The sequence below is a fragment of the Rhinatrema bivittatum genome, chromosome 5, assembly GCF_901001135.1.
Source record: "Rhinatrema bivittatum chromosome 5, aRhiBiv1.1, whole genome shotgun sequence".
NCBI classification, from domain to species: domain Eukaryota; kingdom Metazoa; phylum Chordata; class Amphibia; order Gymnophiona; family Rhinatrematidae; genus Rhinatrema; species Rhinatrema bivittatum.
In genome coordinates, this window is record NC_042619.1 from 243,794,119 (window position 1) to 243,815,266 (window position 21,148).

The 21,148-nt window shown below is 42.5% G+C and overlaps 1 protein-coding gene across 1 annotated transcript in view; it reads left to right on the forward strand.

Moving 5' to 3' along the window:
• Positions 1-20,912, forward strand: part of AKAP17A (A-kinase anchoring protein 17A) — a 125,765-nt gene extending 104,853 nt beyond the window's left edge. The window contains 2 exon segments of the mRNA XM_029603253.1: positions 5,791-5,841; positions 18,054-20,912. Coding sequence (XP_029459113.1) covers positions 5,791-5,841; positions 18,054-18,947 — 945 coding nt within the window. The 3' untranslated portion in view covers positions 18,948-20,912.
• The last annotated feature ends 236 nt before the right edge of the window (positions 20,913-21,148 follow it).

A 21,148-nucleotide genomic window follows, 5' to 3' on the forward strand; every position in this document is an offset into this window, starting at 1 on the left:
AGTTTTGTTAGGAACTGGGGAACATTTGGGGAAGGGGACGTCTCTTCCGAAGGGATGGACTCCACCTTAACCAGGGTGGAACCAGACTGCTGGCGCTAACCTTTAAAAAGGAGTTAGAGCAGCTTTTAAACTAGAACAAAGGGGAAAGCAGACAGTCGCTCAGCAGCGCATGGTTCGGAGAGAGGTATCTTCAAAGGATACTAATGATGCATTAGAATTGGGGCATCCCAACAGTGAGGTTCCAATAATTAGAAAAATAGTCCAAGTGCCTGTAACTAAAAACTCACCTGAGCTAAAAAATTCTAACTTATCCCTATCAATTAAAAAGCAGAATGAAAATACAAACAAAAAACAAACTTTAAAATGTTTGTATGCTAATGCCAGAAGTCTAAGAAGTAAGATGGGAAAATTAGAATGTATAGCAGTGAATGATGACATAGACTTAATTGGCATCTCAGAGACATGGTGGAAAGAGGATAACCAATGGGACAGTGCTATACCGGGGTACAAATTATATCGCAATGACAGAGAGGAGCACTCGGGAGGAGGTGTGGCGCTTTATGTCTGGGATGGCATAGAGTCCAACAGGATAAACATCCTGCATGAGACTAAATACAAAGTTGAATCTTTATTTATTTATTTATTTTATTTATTTAAAAGCTTTTATATACCGATGTTCATGTACTGGTACATATCACGTCGGTTTACATAGAACCAAAGTTAGAAGTTACATCGAACAATCGAACATTATCAAACAAGAGGGTACAAATAACAGGTCTAACATCATGAGAAATAACAGCTAATGCTGAGAACTTATAGAGCTGAAGGCGATTTAGGATTAAAATTAACATTATTATTACAAATAATAAATAAACAATAATCAACAATCTTTATGGAATCTTTATGGGTAGAAATCCCTTGTGTGTTGGGGAAGACTATAGTGATAGGGGTAGGGGTATTCTACCGTCCACCTGGTCAAGATGGTGAGACAGACAGTGAAATGCTAAGAGAAATTAGGGAAGCTAACCAAATTGGTAGTGCAGTAATAATGGGAGATTTCAATTACCCAGACAAAAGCGTGCATGACACAACTCTCTTCCACTCAAAATTTCAAACAATTCAGTTTATTTTGATAGAACTTGTTCAATTGTGGCAACTCCAAAAATAGCAACAATGTCTTAAAGTCCCCGACACGGTCCCGTGTTTTGCGGTTGCTGCATCGGGAGGGACCAGGTAACATTTTCAATCTTTACAAATAATCATTTTCAATCTTTGTAAAGATTGAAATGTTACCTGGTCCCTCCCGATGCAGCAACCGCGAAACACGGGACCGTGTCGGGGGACTTTAAGACATTGTTGCTATTTTTGGAGTTGCCACAATTGAACAAGTTCTATCAAAATAAACTGAATTGTTTGAAATTTTGAGTGGAAGAGAGTTGTCCTGCACGCTTTTGTCTGAGTACTTGCGGATGTGCAAGGTTTTGCTTCATTGTATTTTCAGATTTCAATTACCCCAATATTGACTGGGTAAATGTATCATCTGGACACGCTAGAGAGATAACGTTCCTGGATGGAATAAATGATAGCTTTATGGAGCAATTGGTTCAGGAACAGAGGAGAGAGGGAGCAATTTTAGATATAATTCTCAATGGAGCACAGGACTTGGTGAGAGAGGTAATGGTTGTGGGGCCGCTTGGCAATAGTGATCATAATATGATCAAATTTGATTTAATGACTGGAAGAGGAACAGTGTGCAAATCCAAGGCTCTTGTGCTAAACTTTCAAAAGGGAAACTTTGATAAAATGAGAAAAATTGTTAGAAAAAAACTGAAAGGAGCAGCTACAAAAGTAAAAAAATGTCCAAGAGGCATGATCATTGTTAAATACCATTCTAGAAGCACAGTCTAGATGTATTCCACACATTAAGAAAGGTGGAAAGAAGGCAAAACGATTACTGGCATGGTTAAAAGGGGAGGTGAAAGAAGCTATTTTAGCCAAAAGATCTTCATTCAAAACTGGAAGAAGGATCCAACAGAAGAAAATAGGATAAAGCATAAACGTTGGCAAGTTAAATGTAAGACATTGATAAGACAGGTTAAGAGAGAATTTGAAAAGAAGTTGGCTGTAGAGGCAAAAACTCACAGTAAAAACTTTTTAAAATCTATCCGAAGCAGAAAGCCTGTAAGGGAGTCAGTTGGACCGTTAGATGATCGCGGTGTTAAAGGGGCACTTAGAGAAGATAAGGCCGTCGTGGAAAGATTAAATGATTCTTTGCTTCGGTGTTTACTGAAGAGGATGTTGGGGAGGTACCCGTAATGGAGAAGGTTTTCATGGGTAATGATTCAGATGGACTGAATCAAATCACGGTGAACCTAGAAGATGTTGTAGGCCGGATTGACAAACTGAAGAGTAGTAAATCACCTGGACCGGATGGTATACACCCCAGAGTTCTGAAGGAACTAAAAAATGAAATTTCAGACCTATTAGTAAAAATTTGTAACCTATCATTAAAATCATCCATTGTACCTGAAGACTGGAGGATAGCAAATGTAAGCCCAATATTTAAAAAGGGCTCCAGGGGCGATCCGGGAAACTACAGACCGGTTAGCCTGACTTCAGTGCCAGGAAAAATATTGGAAAGTGTTCTAAACATCAAAATCACAGAACATATAGAAAGACATGGTTTAATGGAACAAAGTCAGCATGGCTTTACCCAGGGCAAATCTTGCCTCACAAATCTGCTTCACTTTTTTGAAGGAGTTAATAAACACGTGGATAAAGTGAACCGGTAGATGTAGTATACTTGGATTTTCAGAAGGCATTTGACAAAGCTCCTCATGAGAGGCTTCTAGGAAAAGTAAAACGTCATTGGATAGGCGGCGATGTCCTTTCGTGGATTGCAAACTGGCTAAAAGACAGGAAACAGGCGGTATGATTAAATGGACAATTTTCTCAGTGGAGAGTGGAGTGGAGTGCCTCAGGGATCTGTATTGGGTCCCTTACTTTTCAATATATTTATAAATGATCTGGAAAGAAATACGAGTGAGGTAATCAAATTTGCAGATGATACAAAATTGTTCAGAGTAGTTAAATCACAAGCAGATTGTGATAAATTGCAGGAAGACCTTGTGAGACTGGAAAATTGGGCATCCAAATGGCAGATGAAATTTAATGTGGATAAGTGCAAGGTGATGCATATAGGGAAAAATAACCCATGCTATAATTGCACAATTTTGGGTTCCATATTAGGTGCTACAACCCAAGAAAGAGATCTAAGCGTCATAGTGGATAACACATTGAAATTGTCGGTTCAGTGTTCTGCGGCAGTCAAAAAGCAAACAGAATGTTGGGAATTATTAGAAAAGGAATGGTGAATAAAACGGAAGATGTCATAATGCCTCTGTATCGCTCCATGGTGAAGACCGCACCTTGAATACTGTGTACAATTCTGGTCGCCACATCTCAAAAAAGATATAATTGCGATGGAGAAGGTACAGAGAAGGGCTACCAAAATGATAAGGGGAATGGAACAGCTCCCCTATGAGGAAAGACTAAAGAGGTTAGGACTTTTCAGCTTGGAGAAGAGACGGCTGAGGGGGGATATGATAGAGATGTTTAAAATTATGAGAGGTCTAGAATGGGTAGATGTGGATCGGTTATTTACTCTTTCGGATAGTAGAAAGACTAGGGGGCACTCCATGGAGTTAGCAGGGGGCACATTTAAAACTAATCGGAGAAAGCTCTTTTTTACTCAACGCACAATTAAACTCTGGAATTTGTTGCCAGAGGATGTGGTTAGTGCAGTTAGTATAGCGGTGTTTAAAAAAGGATTGGAGAAGTTCTTGGAGGAGAAGTCCATTACCTGCTATTAAGTTCACTTAGAGAATAGCCACTGCCATTAGCAATGGTAACATGGAATAGACTTAGTTTTTGGGTACTTGCCAGGTTCTTATGGCCTGGATTGGCCACTGTTGGAAACAGGATGCTGGGCTTGATGGACCCTTGGTCTGACACAGTATGGCATTTTCTTATGTTCAGCCGGTCGCCAAAGAGGTTTTCTTCCAAGTGGGATAAGTTTGCTAGCTTATCATGGACGTCTTCTCAAATAGAGCTAGAATGGAGCCATACTAACCGCCTGGCTGCAATTGTCATAACAGAAGTCCGGGAGGAGGTCTCGAAAGATTCATAAATCGTTCTCAGCAGGTGTCTCAGTCCCTCTTCCATGTCGAAAAAAGGTTGAGGGGTTATTGGCTGACCAGTCTCGGAATACAGGAATGGTTTTTTAGAGATTGAAGGCATTCATATAAATATTGAACCATATAAAATTGATGCTGTTGTATTCTGGATGTCAATGTTTCACTCTGAAAGATCTTTTTCACCACATCATCCAGAAGTTTATGCTCCCTTAATGGAAGAGTCTACCTGTATAAATTGGATTTTTAGCACACGTTATTGCAGATTCTACAACCTCAGAAGCATGTGGGACAATCCCATAGGTTGCAGACTTCTGTAATCTGAATATTAGGTCTAATTTCCTGGAAACAGGAAGATTGGAATGCAGTGATTCCCACATTTTCAACAGCATTTTGTCGAACCTTGTGAGAAAGTAGAGCCGAAGGTTCAGCTGGCACTTCCAAGATCTTGAGGATCCCAAATTCCTCCTCTCGAGTGTCCGGCAGCTTTTGGATGTCCACCCCCAGCACCTGATCCTAGTTTTTCAACGAACCTGGAATAGGTGAGATCTTCTGGAGGCGAGGAATGATTAGGGGGTTCCTCCAATGGGTCAGAACAAATGCCTGTTGAACTGGAAGGTGGCGTATCTGGTGGAGAATCTTGTGCAACTGATTGAAGAGAAAATTGAGGTTCAGCTTGCTTATTTGGAGAACATAAGAACATGCCATACTGGGTCAGACCAAGGGTCCATCAAGCCCAGCATCCGGTTTCCAACAGAGGCCAAACCAGGCCACAAGAACCTGGCAATTACCCAAACACTAAGCAGATACCATGCTACTGATGCCAGTAATAGCAGAGGCTATTCCCTAAGTCAACTGATTAATAGCAGTTAATGGACTTCTCCTCCAAGAACTTATCCAAACCTTTTTTAAACCCAGCTGCACTAACCACATCCCCTGGCAACAAATTCCAGAGTTTAATTGTGCATTGAGTGAAAAAGAACTTTCTCCGGGGTGTATATATGCTGTGATTTCAGCTTTGCTCCGTCTTCCATCTCCTTGTAGAGGTGCATAACCCTCTGGTTCTGGATTAATCCGTCTATCCTAAAGAAAAGGAAATTATCAGTAAGTATTCATTTCTCATGTTTTATTTTAACAATTTTTCTTGAGGCATTTAAGATTTAGTATGTCAAACAAGATGTCAAATTACATAAAAAACATATTTTCCAGTGTTAACAATGTCAATTGGTCATGTGTTTCACCCTTAGTAAATAATTTTCTATTGTAAACCTCATGTTCAGTTTCTTGTGTAATGTAATTGCTGATTTTGATCAGAAAATTCCCATTATTTTGTATTCAGATATCTTGATCTTAGATTTTGTTAGTTTTTTTGTTAACCATGCACAAAATCTAAATTTGTGTGCTAGGAAACAAAAAGAGTTAGCAGAACTGGAAAAACAAAGGAAAAGAGAACAGAAATTACGCAGGAAAGAGCAGAAGCAGAAGGAACGTGAAGCTCGGCGAAACCAGAGGAGACTTGAAAAATTACAAGCAGAAGAACAGAAAAGGTTGGAAGAAAAGATTAAATTTGAAGAGAGAAAGCTTTTATTGGGCTCAGAGGAACCTGGAGTCCATTAAATTAATTGCAGAACTGCTAAGCAGGGCTAAGGTAATTGCAATTTTGCTTTTAATCTGTTAAGAATCTGAATGTACACATGTTGGTCTAAATCAGAAAGAGTTAATTCTGATGAAAGATTTTCATACTAGATTTTAAGATTTGTTTGATGGAGAGAATGTAGTATTTGTGGCAGTTTTTTCTTTCTTGCATTTTCCACATTTTGAGCTCCATCAGTAGCTTGTCCAGGGACCCCCTTAAAGGCATGGAATAAGAACTGATATCTCCTCTGCCTGTGATAGTAATGCTTGAAGACCTTGTCCAGGGATTTTCCATCAATAAGCAGGCTGAATTAGCCATAACATGTGGATGACATCATCTGGTGGTACCGAATGAATGTCTCTCCTAGCTAGTAGGGCTTTTAGCTCTACTGAGCATGTGTGGGAATTCCCATGTAGGCATTGCCTTGAGCCTCATCAAGTCACTTTTTATCTGAACACATCATGGACATGTACATGTCATTTTTCTCAAAATTCTTCAACTTTTTTCTTATTTCTCTTTAATTTATTTTTTCAGTTGCCTCGCTGCCCCTGCAGCACTCACAATAGTGCTTCCTACTGCCTATTGGTTTACCCCCCGCCCAGTTACATTCTCCTTGTTGAAATGTATTTTCCAAGCTTTCAGTTATTATGTGAACCGGTATGATGTCCCCACTAATACCGGTATATAAAAGTTTCTAAATAAATAAATAAATAGTACTTTTCAGTGCTAGTATAAAATAAATAAATATATATATTTATTGCATAAATTTTGCCAGAAGAAAAAGTGGGACAGCTTTAAGAGCTGCTTTTGTGGTAAGGCGATGTCCTTCACAGATGGGCAATTTTGTGTAACCTTTTCTCACAGTAGTCTACTGGCCATGGTGGAGACCAGATTGTTTACTCAGTAATCGATCTGCTGCAACCCTTAGCTTGGGACTCTGTCATGACTGATTATGCCTGCTTATTGACAGAAAAAGCAAGTTTCCTTATCATAAATAGTGTTTTCTGTAGATAACAAGATGAATTAGCCATGCTAAATACCCATCTACCTCCCTGTAGAGTCAACTACCTAGCTAGGATTAGGTCTGATTTTAACTGAGGAGGCTCATGAGGCAAGCCTATGCAGGAATTCCTACACATGTTTAGCAGAGCCAAAAGCTTTACTAGAGATGAGCCTAATCAGTGCTGCCAGAATACGTTCATCCTGCTATGTATAGCAAATACTTTTATGGTAAGCCAACTTGCTTTTTCCTCTTCTGTCTTTACTAATTCCAAAGCAGGAACAATTGAAACTTGGCTTTCATGAGCCATTAAAACCATATGGTTCAGTCCTTTGTAATGTGCCTTGGAAAAAGTGACTTTTTTTATTCAGAAAAAAAAAGGGGTGAGGGGAACTGTCATCTGCACAGCATAGTACTTTATTTTTTAGAAAAATAAATTACTTTATAAAGCTAAACAAGGAGTTATAAGAATGTAAGACTTGCCATACTGGATCGGGTCCATCAAACCCAGTATCCTATTTCTAGCAGTGGCCAATCCAGATCATAAGTACCTGGCAGGATCCCAAGGGGCAGACAGATTCCAAGCTGCTTCTCCCATGAATAAGCAGTGGATATCTGCAACTCTACCTTAATGGTTTATGGACTTCTCCAGGAATTTATCCAAAACATTTTTAAATGAATCTACACTAGTAGCTTTTACCACATCCCCTGGCAATGAATTCCAGAGCTTAATTATGTATTGAGTAAAAAAAAATATTTTCTCTTATTAGTTTTAAATGTATTACTTAGTAACTTCATTGTGTGTCGCCTAGTCTTTGTATTTTTGAAAGAGTAAACAACTGATTAATGTTTACTTGTCTCATTCCACTCATTATTTTATAAACCTCTATCATATTTCCCCTCAGCTGTCTCTTCTCTAAGCTGAAGAGTCCTAACTTCTAGCCTTTTCTCATAGGGAAATCATTCCATCCCCTTTATCATTTTGGTCACCCTTCTCTGTACCTTTTCTAATTCTGTGATATTTTTTTTTGAGATGTGGTGGTCAGAACTGCAAACAATACTCAAGATGAAGTCACACTATGGAGCGATACAGAGGCATTATGATATTTTCTGTTTTATTCTCTCATTTCTTTCTTACTAATCCTTAGACCTTTATATTTTTTTTGGCTGCTGCAGCACATTGAGCAGAAGTTTTTAAAGTAGATCCTTTTCCTGAATGGTAACTCCTAATGTGGATCCTTGCATGGTGTACCTATAATTTGGGTTTCCTAGCGTGTAGCCAGATCGACTCAGGACCAATGGGTTATATGCTCTCCTGCTACCGGATGGAGACAGTCAGGTTTCAAAGCTGACATCACCCTAAATACACCCCTGCAGAGACCTCAGCCCTTCAGTATCTCTGTCTCCTAGCAGATGTGGACATGCTTTCCCCTACTGGGATCACTGTACCCTTTAGAAGAAGAAATTCTACTTTTAAATTGGAGAAAGATTTGAGTCCTGCTCCCCTACAGTGATACCTAAAGGTCCCTCCCCCAGCTGAGAATTCCTGAGGTGATTTTTGAGATCCCACAGAGGTATGCCTTGGACTGGTAACCCGTTCCCGGCATGGACTTTGTTACTGAAGCAGCTGAAAGGCAGCGGGTACAGGAAGCAGAGCATGGTGGTGATGGCCAAATCCCACTTCCCCCACAGCTGAGACCGTCTCTGTACTCAGCCAATAAGCACTGAGCCCAGGTAAGTTTAAAAAAAAAAAAATAGAGAGGATTTCTCCCAATTCAGAGATGTTGGAGGGGTTTCGGTAAGATTTCCTCCGGTCTCCCTGCTCAAAGTGTCGTACTGATGTTGTTCCTGATCCCATTGGGGTAAAGGGAAGCGGGCTTCCGAGCGGGTGGAGTGGCCACCGGTGGGCTAGGCTCCGCTTTAGGCATACCACGTGGTAGGCCATGGCGGTGCCATCTTGCATGTTTTTTATGCGTCTTCCATTGCCCACCATAGAGCATCGGTACGCGTGGTGTGTGCCGGCTCTGTGCACGAGCTGTGCGCATAACGTCGCGCACAACGCAAAGTTTAGGTAAAGCTGGGCGCACGGGCTGTATGTGTGCACAAATTTTTTAAGCGCGGGCCGGCTGAACACGCAGCTACCGTCCCTAATAGCTCTGGCAGCTAAGAAGCATAAGCGCTATTCTCTCTGCACTGCTTGTCATATTAGGGCTACGTAGTCTGACCTGGATTCTTACTTATGTCAGCACTGTGAGGAGGCCCAGGGAGAATTGGCCTCCCCAGACTTTACTAAGCCTGGCTCCTCCCAATTAGAGGATGGATCGGCCACAACCTTAACCGGAAGTTACCCCGGATCTGAGTAATCCCAGGGCTCTGTCTTCCATAGGAGAGGGAAATCCAACGGCACCTACCTCAGTACTTCCTGGGCTAGGCATGGACCCAGCTGCCTTTTCTTGGGTGGAATTTTTCAAGGCCTTCAAGCCTTTGTGCAGGTGCAGTCTGCTTCACTTGCCCCTGTCCGGATAGAGCCCCAGCCGGTAAGGCCTCCCTCTCCCAGCCCTATCAGCAGGCCTCGAGACATGCCTGGCCTCACCAAGGGTATCCCTGGCAGGGACCCAGACCCCATGGAAGGGATCCAGATTCCTTGGAAGATGGGGAAATCCCACTAGATTTAGAACCATATCGGACTGTTGTGTTTTTTCCATAGAGGAGAATTGCCGGCCTCGGTTTCTCAGATGCTGGGAGTTCCTGGGGCAGACTCTATGACTGCACCAAAGAAGAATCCCTATCTGGTTTCTCTATGGAAAGCCTCTTGCTATTTTCCAGTGCTGGAAGCCATCCAGGAGTTGATTGACCTGGAATGGGACACTCCTGAAATGAGTTTTAAAGGTGGATGAGCACTAGACACTCTATACCCACTGGATCCAGCGACAAGAGAACATCTACATTTCCCTAAAGTGGATGCGCTGGTCTGCACTGTTTTGAAGCGACCAACTATCCCAGTGGAGGGAGGAGTGGCCTTGATGGATGCGCGCGATAGGTGGATGGAGTCCATCCTTAAGCCTTTGACGCAGTAACAATGACCTTACAGATTGCTTCTTGTTGTGTACTAGCAGCTCGTTCGTGCCTTCTCCACTCTCGGGAGATGGATGACTCGGGGGCGAATTCCAGAGAAGTTATGGAACCCGTCACTGCCTTTTTAGCTGACATGGGCTCAAACCTAGTCTGTACCTCAGCCAGAGGAGTGACCTCAGTGGTAGTGACTGCAAAATTGGTCAGCAGACGCAACCTCTAAGGCAACTTTACAAAGATGCCCTGTAAGGGATTACTCCTCTTTGGAAGTGAATTGGAAAAGCTGGCCAGTAAATGGGGTGAATCTCCAGTGTCCAGGCTACCAGAAGATAAGAGAAGGCAATTACAGTGCCCCTTGCCCATGAGGGGTCAATCCAGGGGCTCCCAATGCTTTTGGCCCTAGAGTAACTCAACATTTCAGAAGTCTCTGTCCTTTTAGGGCGGTCTCAGTCCTTTCGGAGTCGTCAGCCCAAGAGAGGGACAGGTTCAGGCTCAGGTTTGTCCTGAACCCCCCAATGAGGTTTTGCCGACCCACCCTCGGAACGACTGTCCCCTCTTCTACCAGCGGTGGGTATGGGTATGGGATGTCATACGAGAAGGGATATATGCTGGAATTTCATAGCACTCCTTGGGACATGTTCAAAATGTCTCCTTGCCTCTCCCAGCACAAGAAGCAGGCAGTGGAGTCTACCTTGGTAAGGCTCCTCAGATTGAGGGCTATAATTCCAGTACCTGTGCACCAGGAAAATATGGGGTGTTATTCCATCTATTTTATTGTACCCAAGAAGAAGGGTTCCTTTCGTCCCATTCTGGACCTCAAGAATGTCAACAGACATCTACGAGTAATTAATTTCCACAAGGAAAGTCTGCACTCTGTGATAATGGCCGTACAACTGGGGGGAGTTCTTAACCTCCCTGGACCTTTCTGAGGCCTACCTTCATATTCCAATCTGGCAAGAACATCAATATTTCCTATGCTTTGTGGTATTGGGCCTTCATTATCAGTTCAGGGCACTGCCCTTTGGCCTGGCCACTGCCCCCAGAACATTTTCCAAGATTATGGTGTTTGTAATGGCTGCACTGAGAAAAGAGGGAATCCTGGTGCACCCGTTCTTGGACGACTGGATGATCCAGGCAAAGTCAGTGGAAAAAAATCTCTGGGTGACCAGCAGGGTGACCTCCCTGCTTCAGAAACTCAGTTGGGTCATAAACATGGACAAAAGCAGTCTCAAACCCTCCCTGTCCTTGGAATATCTGGCAGTCCGGTTTGACACCAAGCAGGGCAAGGTCTTTCTCCTGTCCACACAGATAAGGAAGTTGATGTCCCAAGTGCGTCTGTTGACGAACACAATATGCCTGATGGTGTGGAACTATCTTCAGAACCTCTGTTTGATGGCATCAACCCTGGAGGTAGTACTGTGGGCAAGAGTACACATGCGACCACTTCAATGTTCCTTGCTGTCATGTTGTAAACCGCTGTCCCAAGGCAAACTGGCTGGTCCTCATTACAGACGCGAGCCTCAGGGCTGGGAGCTCGCTGTCGGGAATGGATGGCCCAGGGATGTTGGGCTGAGGAAGAGGCACTCTGAAACATAAACTGCCTGGAAGCCCGGGCAGTCAGATTGGCGCATCTACAATTCAGCCACATACTCCAGGGGCAAGCGGTCCATGTAATGTCGGACGTCACAACAACGATAGCCTACATCAACAGCCAGGGGGGAACCTAGAGCCTACAAGTGTCAATGGAGATAGATCTCCTTATGGAATGGGCAAAAACACATCTATATATGATCTTGGCCCCTCACATCACAGGAAAAGACAGCAACAGAGCAGACTTTCTAAGCAGGGAGAGTCTGGATCCAGGAGAATGGGCGTTGTCAACCAAAGCTTTTCAGCTGGTGGTAGATCACTGGGACCTCCTGTCCATCGACTTGCTGGCCACATCTCACAATACGAAGGTTCTCTGATTCTTCAGTCGCAGAAGAGATCAGTGATCCCTGGGGATGGACTCTCTCGTTCAGACCTGGCTGGAAGCGGACTTGCTATACGCCTTCTGTCTGTGGCCTCTGCTGGGCAGGGTCTTTGCAGAATCGAGCTCCACAGGGAATTAATCTTACTAGTAGCTCCAGATTGGCCCAGGTGTCCGTGGTATGCAGACATGGAGAGACTTCCAGTGGAGACAACCCCCCCCCCCCCGAGCCTCCCACCGCACAGTGACCACTTTCAGCAGGGACTGGTCCTTCACGAGGATCCGTCTCGATTCCGTCTTATGATTTGGCCCTTGAGAGGGCTCGCCTGATGAAGCGTGGATATTCGGCGGCAGTAATTGCCACGTTACTCCGCGTGTGGAAGTTCTCTATGTCCTTAGCATATGTGCGGGTCTGGAGAATATTTAAGGCCTGGTGCAAGGAAGACTGGTGTTTGTCCTCGGATGGTCAAAATACCACTAATTATGGAATTTTTTTTACAGGATGGCTTGAATAAAGGTTTGACCCTTAACTCCTTGAAGGTCCAAGTAGTGGCACACTCCTATTTCAGGGATGAGGTGAATGGAACCCGCTTGTCAGCTCATCCAGACATGACCCTACGGTCGCCAGTTCCTTTGTGGAATCTTAATCTAGTATTGGGGTTTTTGGCCGGGCCCTCCTTTCGGCCACTGCACAGTCTTTCCTTGTGCTTATTAACCCTGAAAACAGTGTTCCTGTTGGCTATATGCTTGACATGTCGCATCTCTGAACTGCAGGCATTGTTGAGTCTGGGACCTTTCCTCTGGATGACTCCAGGAGCGTTACACCTTTGTACTGTTTCATCCTTCTTGCCAAGGTAGTTTTGGAATTTCATTTGAATCAGTCCATTTCATCGCCATCCCTAGAAAGGCACAAGGACGCGGAAGAATACTGCCATTTAAATGTCTGTAGGCTTTTGGTGCAGTATCTGGAAGTTTCAGAACCGGCTCGCAAGACAGAACGCTTGTTTGTTCTTCACGGTGGAAGAAAGTAGGGCAAACCAGTTTCGCAGGCTACCGTAGCTTGCTGGATCAAGGAGGTGGTCACAGGAGCCTATGTGGAGGCAGGAAAGCCATTACCCTTTCAGGTGAAAGCGCATTCCATTAGGGCTCGGGCAGTCTTCTGGGCGGAAGCTAGACTGCTGTCTCCCGTCGACATCTACAGAGAGGCGACGTGGTCCTCTTTACATACCTTCTCTCCATCACCTGGATGTTCAGGCCCAAGAGGACATAGCCTTTGCAAGCACTGTGTTAACTGGACTGCAGGCAGCCTTCCACCCCGATCGGGAGTAGCTTTTGTACATCCTATTAGTCCTGAGTCCATCTGACTACACTCTAGGAAATGGAAAAATTACTTACCTGATAATTTCGTTTTCCTTAGTGGAGACAGATGGACTCAGCATTCTGCCCATGGCTGCCCAAGAATGGTGCAGAGGAATCGCTCGTGAAATGAATATCAATGCCAAGAGATTTACGGATAAGCCATTACCTAATCCCTAGATCAGGGCATCTATAATCTTGCTGGGATTCAGCATTTGTTTGGTTGAGTACAGTTACAATTATCCGTTTTTCAGTCGAGTTGGTTTTAATCAAGTTTTAATCAAGTTTTTTTCAACAGTATGTCAACAATGGCTTTTGAAGAGAATACTGCAGGGGTGTATCTAGGGTAGCGTCAACTTTGAAACCTGACTCCGCCTCCAACTGCTAGCATGGGAGCATATAATCCATTGGTCCTGAAGCCATCTGTCTACACTAAGGAAAACGAAATTATCAGGTAAGTAATTTCTCTATTATTCTTCCCTAAGTACATCATTTTGTACTTGTTCACATTCTATTTCATTTGCCATTTGCATGCCCAGTCTCCCAGTTTTGCAAGGTCCTATTGCAATTTCTCACAATTCTCTTGGGATTTAACAATTTTGAATAATTTTGTGTCATCGGCAAATTTTATCACCTCACTTGTTCCCATTTCCAGGTCATTTATAAATATATTAAAAAGCAGTGATCTCAGAACAGATCCCTGGGGCACTCCACTATTCACCTTGCTCCAGTGGGAAAATTTGCCATTTAGCCTACTCTGTTTTCTGTCTCTTACCCAGTTTGCAGTCCACCATAGGACACTGCCCCCTATCCCATGACATTTTCATTTCCTAAGAGGTCTCTCATGAGAGACTTTGTCAAATGCTTTCTGGAAATCCAGATACACTATATCAACTGGTTCACCTTTATCCACATGTTTATTTATGCCCTGAAAAATAATATAGCAAATTTCTGAGGCAAGACTTCCCTTGGCTAAATCCATGTTGGCTTTGTCCCATTAAATTATGCCTATCTATAGGTTCAGCAATTTTTTTTCTTTGATAGTTTCTACCATTTAGTCTGGCACAGATATCAGGCTCGCAGTCTGTAGTTTCCTGGATCACTCCTTGATCTCTTTTTAAAAATTGCTGTTACATTGGCAACCCTGCAATCTTCAGGTGCCATAGATTATGTTAATGATAGTTACAATTTTCCAGTAGTAGGTCTGCAATTTTATTTCTCATTTCTTTCAGCTCTCTGGGATGTATACCATCTGATCCAGGTGATTAGCTACTCTTTAGTTTTCAATTTGCCCTAATACAACTTTGAGGTTCACTGAGATTTGTTTCATTTCCTCTGAATCGTCACCTTTGAATATAATTTTTTGGCATTTTTATCTCTCATATATTTCTCGGTGAATGCCGGTGCAAAGAATTCATTTAGTCTCTCTGCTATGGCTTTGTCATCTCTAAGTACCCCTTGATCATCTAATGGTCCAACTGATTCCATCACAGGCTTTTTACCTCAAATATGCCTGAAGAAGCTTTTATTAGTTTGTTTCCACAGTAAGCTTCTTTTCAAATTCTCTTTGCCTTCCTTATCAATGCTTTGCATCTACATGCCAGTGCTTATGCCGGTTGTGTTTTCTTCATTCAGATCTCTTTTCCATTTCTTGAAAGATGTTCATTTAGATATTATAGCCTCTCTCACCTCTTCTTTTAACCATGCCAGTAGTTGTTTAGCCTTCCTTCCACCTTTTCTAATGTGTGGAATACATCTGATCTGGGGTTCCAAGATGGTATTTTTAAACAACATCCATGCCTGAGCTAACCTTTGCATGTTTCAATTTTTTCCTAACCATTTTCCTCATTTTATCAGTCACTTTTTTGAAAGTTTAATGCTGTTGTAGATTTCATTAGTGCCCTCCCTCTGGTTATTAAGTCAAATTTGATCATATTGTGATCAATATTGTCAAGTGGCTCCAGCACTCTTACCTCTTGCACCAAATCCTGTGTCCAGTAAGGACGAGGTCTAAAATAGTTTCCCCTCTTCTTGGTTCTTGTACCAGTTGCTCCATGAAACAGTCATTTGTTTTGTCTAAGAACTTTCTCTCTCTAGAATGTCCTGATGTGACATTCACTCAGTCAATATTGGGATAATCGAAATCACTCATTATTACTGTGCTGCTGATTTTTGTTAGCTTCCCAAATTTTTTTTTATTTTTTTTTTTGCATTTCATTGTCTGTTCATTCTGGCTAGGTGGACACTATTTTATTCCCCTTCTCATGTTAATTTTTATCAATGAAGATTCAACATTGCATTTTGTTTCCTCAGAATTTATATCCTGTTTAACTTGGTGCCCTCTTTCACATATAGTGCCACCACCCCACCAATATAATCCTCCTATCATTTCAATATAGTTTATACCCTAGTATCAGTGTCCCATTGGTTATCCTCCTTCCACCAGATCTCTGAGATGTCAATTATATCTACCTCTTCATCCAGTGCTCTTCACTCTAGCTGTCCCATCTTATTTTTTTAGACTTCCAACATTTGTATTCACACATTTCAAAGTATGTTTTTGTTTGAATTAACAATCTGCTCATCAGTTGACGGGTATTTTGGAATCTTTGTGCTCTTTACTTAGTCACATGGTCCACTTTGGCATTTATTGCAGCTTCTCTACTGGGATGCCCTAATTTCCCTGTTCTCTTAGTTTCCTTCAAAGGTACATTATTCCAAACCATGCACTTCTGAACGACTGTCTGCTTTCCCCCATCATCTAGTATAAAAGCTGCGCTGTCTCCTTTTTAAAGGTTAGTGACAGAAGCCTTGTTCCACTCTGGTTAAGGTGGAGCCCATCCTTTTGGAAAAGGCCCTCTTCCCCAAAATGATGCCCAGTTCCTAACCAATCTAAAACCCTCTTCCCTGCACTATAGTCTCATCCATGCATTGAGACTCTGGAGCTCTGCCTGCCTCTGGGGCCTGCTTGTGTAACAAGGAGCACTTCTGAGAATACTAGCCTGAAGGTTCTGGATTTCAACTTTCTACCTACAATTCTAAATAAATCTGATCAGTCTAGGGACATCCCCAGATCTCATCACGCAAGATCAAGGCAGGCTATGGCATCCCAACTTCCAGGCCCTGTCATTTGCAGGCTGGATGTTAAGAGGTTAATCCTGCAGTCGTTGATCTTTCTGAGGATGTGTCTCGGGTCCTGGTGGCTTCTAGAAAGCCTTCCATTTTTGGTGGCAATCACTTTAGTATGCAGGGTCAGCGAGCTCCAGGCTTTAATGACTTGTCCACCTTACACCATTTAATCATGACACAAGACAGAGTAGTCTTGTGTACGCACCCTAAGTTCCTGCCTAAGGTGGTGACGGATTTTCATCTTAACCAGTCAGTCGTCCTGCCAATTTTCTTTCCCAGGCCCCATTTGCACCAAGGTGAACAAACACTGCACAGTTTGGACTCCAAGCAAGCCTTAGCCTTGTATCTGGAGCACACAGAAGCCCATAGACAGTTCACCCAACTTTTTGTTTATTTTGATATGGATAGGTTCGGCATTGCCATTGCCATACAGATACTATCCAGTTGGCGAGCAGATTGCATCTCCTTCTGTTATGCCCAGGTGGAACTGTATCTTGGGGGTCATGTCAAGGCTCATTCTGTCAGAGCCATGGCAGCATTAGTGGCCAACTTGTGAGCAGTTCCCGTGGAAGAGATCCACAAGGCTGAGACATGGAGTTCTCTCAACACATTCACATCACATTACTGTCTGGATAGGGATGGCCGACGCAACAGCAGGTATGGCCAGTCTGTCCTCTGGAACCTGTTTGAGGTGTAGAACCCAACTCTCGCAACCTAGGGCCCATTGTTTGGGTTCAGGCTCTCCCTTTATTTTTGGTCCCCTTTTGTGTTGGGGATCAGCCTGTAGCTAGGGATTCACCCATGTGAGGACTACCATCCTGCTTGTCCTTGGAGAAAGCAGAGTTGTTTATCTGTAACAGGTGTTCTCCGAGGATAGCAGGATGTTAGTCCTCACAAAACCTGCCCGCCAGTCCGCAGAGTTGGGTTTCTCCTATTTTTTTTATTTTATCCTAATTATATGTTACAAGACTGGAGAGGAACCCTGTGTGGATGTGTAGTAATAGGGCATGCTCAGTGTGCCTAGTCAAAATTTCTAGAAACTTTGACATGTTTTTTCTGCATCGGGCTTTATCTGATGTCACTCATGTGTGAGGACTACCATCCTGCTGTCCTCAGAGAAACACCTGTTACAGGTAAGCAACTCTGCTTTACTTTGTATAAGAGAACCGGGAAAGACTTCTTACAGTAAGTTACATAGTTTGGTTGATAGGTATGTACTCATGAAGTTTAGCACTTGTTAGGTAGTAGTAGTGGTGTTGTGATGATCAAAGAAAGTCCCTGAAAACTCAGCCAATGGTCTAAACCAGTGGTTCTCAACCCTGTCCTGGGGACCCCCCCAGCCAGTCGGGTTTTCAGGATATCCACAATGAATATGCATGAGAGAAAATTTGCATGTAGCAAATTTTCTCTCATGCATATTCATTGTGGATATCCTGAAAACCCGACTGGCTGGGGGGGTCCCCAGGACAGGGTTGAGAACCACTGGTCTAAACTAAAGAGCAATTCTTGCTGAATCCAGGAAAGTAATTGGTAAAAACCTTATGGATCAGCACCTTTTTAAATAATATTTCTATTAAAGAGCATGCACTGACCCTGTTTTAGTGGTGGTTAATGCCAATAGAGAAATATCTCAGAGATACAAATGTACTTTACAGGTAAGTTCCTCTCACTCACTCTTCTCCTTTGCATCTGTTTCAGGCAGCAAAACTCTTGGAGTTAGAACAGAAGGCTGCTGAAAGGCTTCGCCTTCAGCAGCTGGAGGCAAGGAGAAAACAGCAAGAAGCTGAACTCCGACGTGTGGAGGAAGAGAAGCAACGGGCTTTAGAGCTTCAGAGGAAAGAGAGGGAGCTAAGGGAAAAACTGTTAAACAACCTGTTGAATAAGAACTCTGGTATCCTTCCCCAGATCAAAGATGCAACCAAACAGTCTGATTGTGGTCTTTTGAAATCGGATGTGAATGTACCACAGACTCTCTCATCCAGCTGTGTCTCATCTACATCCGTGCAGGCCTTTATGGGTCATGCAGCTCAGGTCTGCGAGATAAATGGTATATCTAATCAGGACACGAAGTCTGATTCCAGAGATTTAAATGGAATCCTTGAACAGGAAGCTTGTGTCAAAGAAGTGAAGAAACTTAGTTACAGTAACAGCTGTCCTGGAGAAAGACAGCCAGCAGCGCTTACCTCTATTCCTGCTAAAAGCCTACACCAAGGAAGTACTTCTAACAGTGACCAGAGTGTATGTGGAAAAGAAATCTGCTCTGAGCTGGTTAAGTGTGATAAAGCAGCTAATAAGAAAGAAAGCCAGGCATGGAAAGATTGTAGTGCTGATGCTGCTGAACAGAAAAGGAAACACAAGAGAGAGCTGAGCAGTGAGGCTGATACTCAAGGAAAGGCAAAAAGACGCCATAAAAAACATTCCAGCAAGGGTCACAGTTCTCACCGAAAGAGCACGAGTCCCGATCAGCACCAACATAAGAGGACCCCCAGCAATGAGAGTAAAAAAAAGAAAAAGGAAAAAAGTCACACATCCAAGAAAAGGAGTCGCCGGAGGAGATCTTTAAGTAAGGAAAGAAGTTCCTGGAGCAGGTAATGAAGGACTATGGATGTGAAATTTTAGAGGAATTCTATTCATATAAAGACTTGTCAGAGAATTCATTGTTAGCTAGGAATCTACTTATTGTTAACTTGATGCAGATAATGTGAATTCTTTAATCTATTTTGCTGTTTCCTCTTACCTTTCTGTGCTGTCAGAATAATGCACATTTAAAGGATTGAGCTAGGTTGCTGCAGAGTTGGTTTCAATATTGAATAGCTTTTCAAATCTCTAGCTTGCAGTTTTGGATTACTGTTTTGGCTTTCCTATGGAAAATCACAGCATTGAATAGCCCTTGGAAGTCCCCATTGGAATAACCCTTGGAAATGATCCAAATGGGGAGTGAACTCTGAGTATATTTTCAGAAACCCACAGATTCATTAATTTTAGTTGAGAAATGCAAATTCAACCACCACCCTCATCCCCTCCCCCCCCCCCCCCCCCCAAATCTTAAATGAACGGTATATCATAAGGACATAGTCAAACATTTAAAAAAATTAATACAGCTCTTTTTATCGGGCATGGTAGGGTTAGAGCTGTCATGCTTCTTTCTCTCTTTCTACTCTGTGTATTTGTAGCATTCTTAAGCCCAGGTTTTTTTTGTTTTGTTTTGTTTTGTTTTTTTACAGCCAGAGTTCAGGGAGCATTTTGAAAGAGTTCTGCTGGCACTGCCCTAGAGCAACTGTTTCCTTCTGGCATCACTCAGCTCTTGGTGGTTTGTGCTTTGTGATACCGGAACTCCTGCCCTGTTCTCACAGTCTCGCAGGAGTTTGGGCACAGGGTAACTCGAACTCGCCGAGAAAGAAAGAACCTATCTTAAATGGAAAAGGCTATTGTTGGGTTGGTGCTGGCAGCTTGTCTGCCTTTCTCTCTGTGTGCTAAAAGCTCCAAGGAAGAGCTCCACTAGAGTTGGGTTCACTTCCAATGGGGGCTTCTCCCAATGGTTCCTTGACCAAAAAAAGATTAAAAACCACTGGATTAATGAGTGGAAACTGACAGAATATAGCTACAGAGGAGGATATGGCTAGGGGAGAGAAAATGGGAATGTCACCAGCTGCCATGTTTTAAGGTTTATCTTATTGTAAAACATGTTTTTCTTAATTCTAAAGTTATTGGCACAATTACTTAGCTTAGAAGAACATTGAGCTTGTCAAACAAGGTTGCTCAAAAAAGTTGAGGGAGTATGTGACCGTGGTATGTAATTTGAAGCATATGAGCTCCCCATTGAACATCTTTTGTATATGCAGGAGCAGTTTTGCTACACATAGATAACTGAGACACATTTAAAAATAGGAGGAGGGGGCAGTCTTGGTTAGCAAATTAAAAAAACAAAAAAGTTTGTTAGGATCACAGTAACATTTTATATATCTTCTGCATTTTTTGTGATGTTTATTAAAATAGCATTAAGTGTAGAGTGGTTTAGTTGTGCACAAATCAAAACTTAACTCACTCAGCATGGTCTGAAAAGAACCACTTTGAATAGGACTGGCCCATTTATTTCCAGAGAAGGCCTCTAGATTTAGTGAAAGCTTATTGCTTGTTTGCCAGCAGAAAAATGAGAATATATACAACTGTGTGGCAGAAGTTAATGTTGAAATTTTTATTTTTTTTTTTCATTTTTGGACAGCCTGAATTTTGTATAATGAGAGAAAGGATAGCCAGTCAATGAAAAATAATGGAATATTTTCCTTTACAAGTAGTTAAATGCTGCCTGACTCTGTTCGTTCACAAAAATCTGATATAGAGAATCTTCTTATGGATATATTTATGTACAGTTAAAATGGCAGTTGTAGCTAAATTCTTTGTTTTCTTGGCTATGTTGCTTTTTTTGTATGTTATTCCTGAGTTGTTTGTCTTTTTGTCCTAAGTTTCTGTTATAATTTTCAATTCTTTGAAATAAATGGTGCACACCTTTTTTATGGCCTTATGCACTGGCTTGTTTATTAAATCTCTTGTCATGAATCTGCTTATCAGTGGTTTTCATTCATTGTGTACATTGTGATGCCTGCATGTGGGTTCTGATCATAGCCAGCACAGCAATACTTCTGTTTACTTGGGACCATAATGTTGGGCAGGCATAAATATCAATCTAGATAAATGAGGTTTGACTGATGTGCCACAAATGTGCAGTAGAGAGCAGCTCTACTGCACAGGCATGAAACAGATTGCTCTGAGCGACGTGAGTGACGTGCTGATGT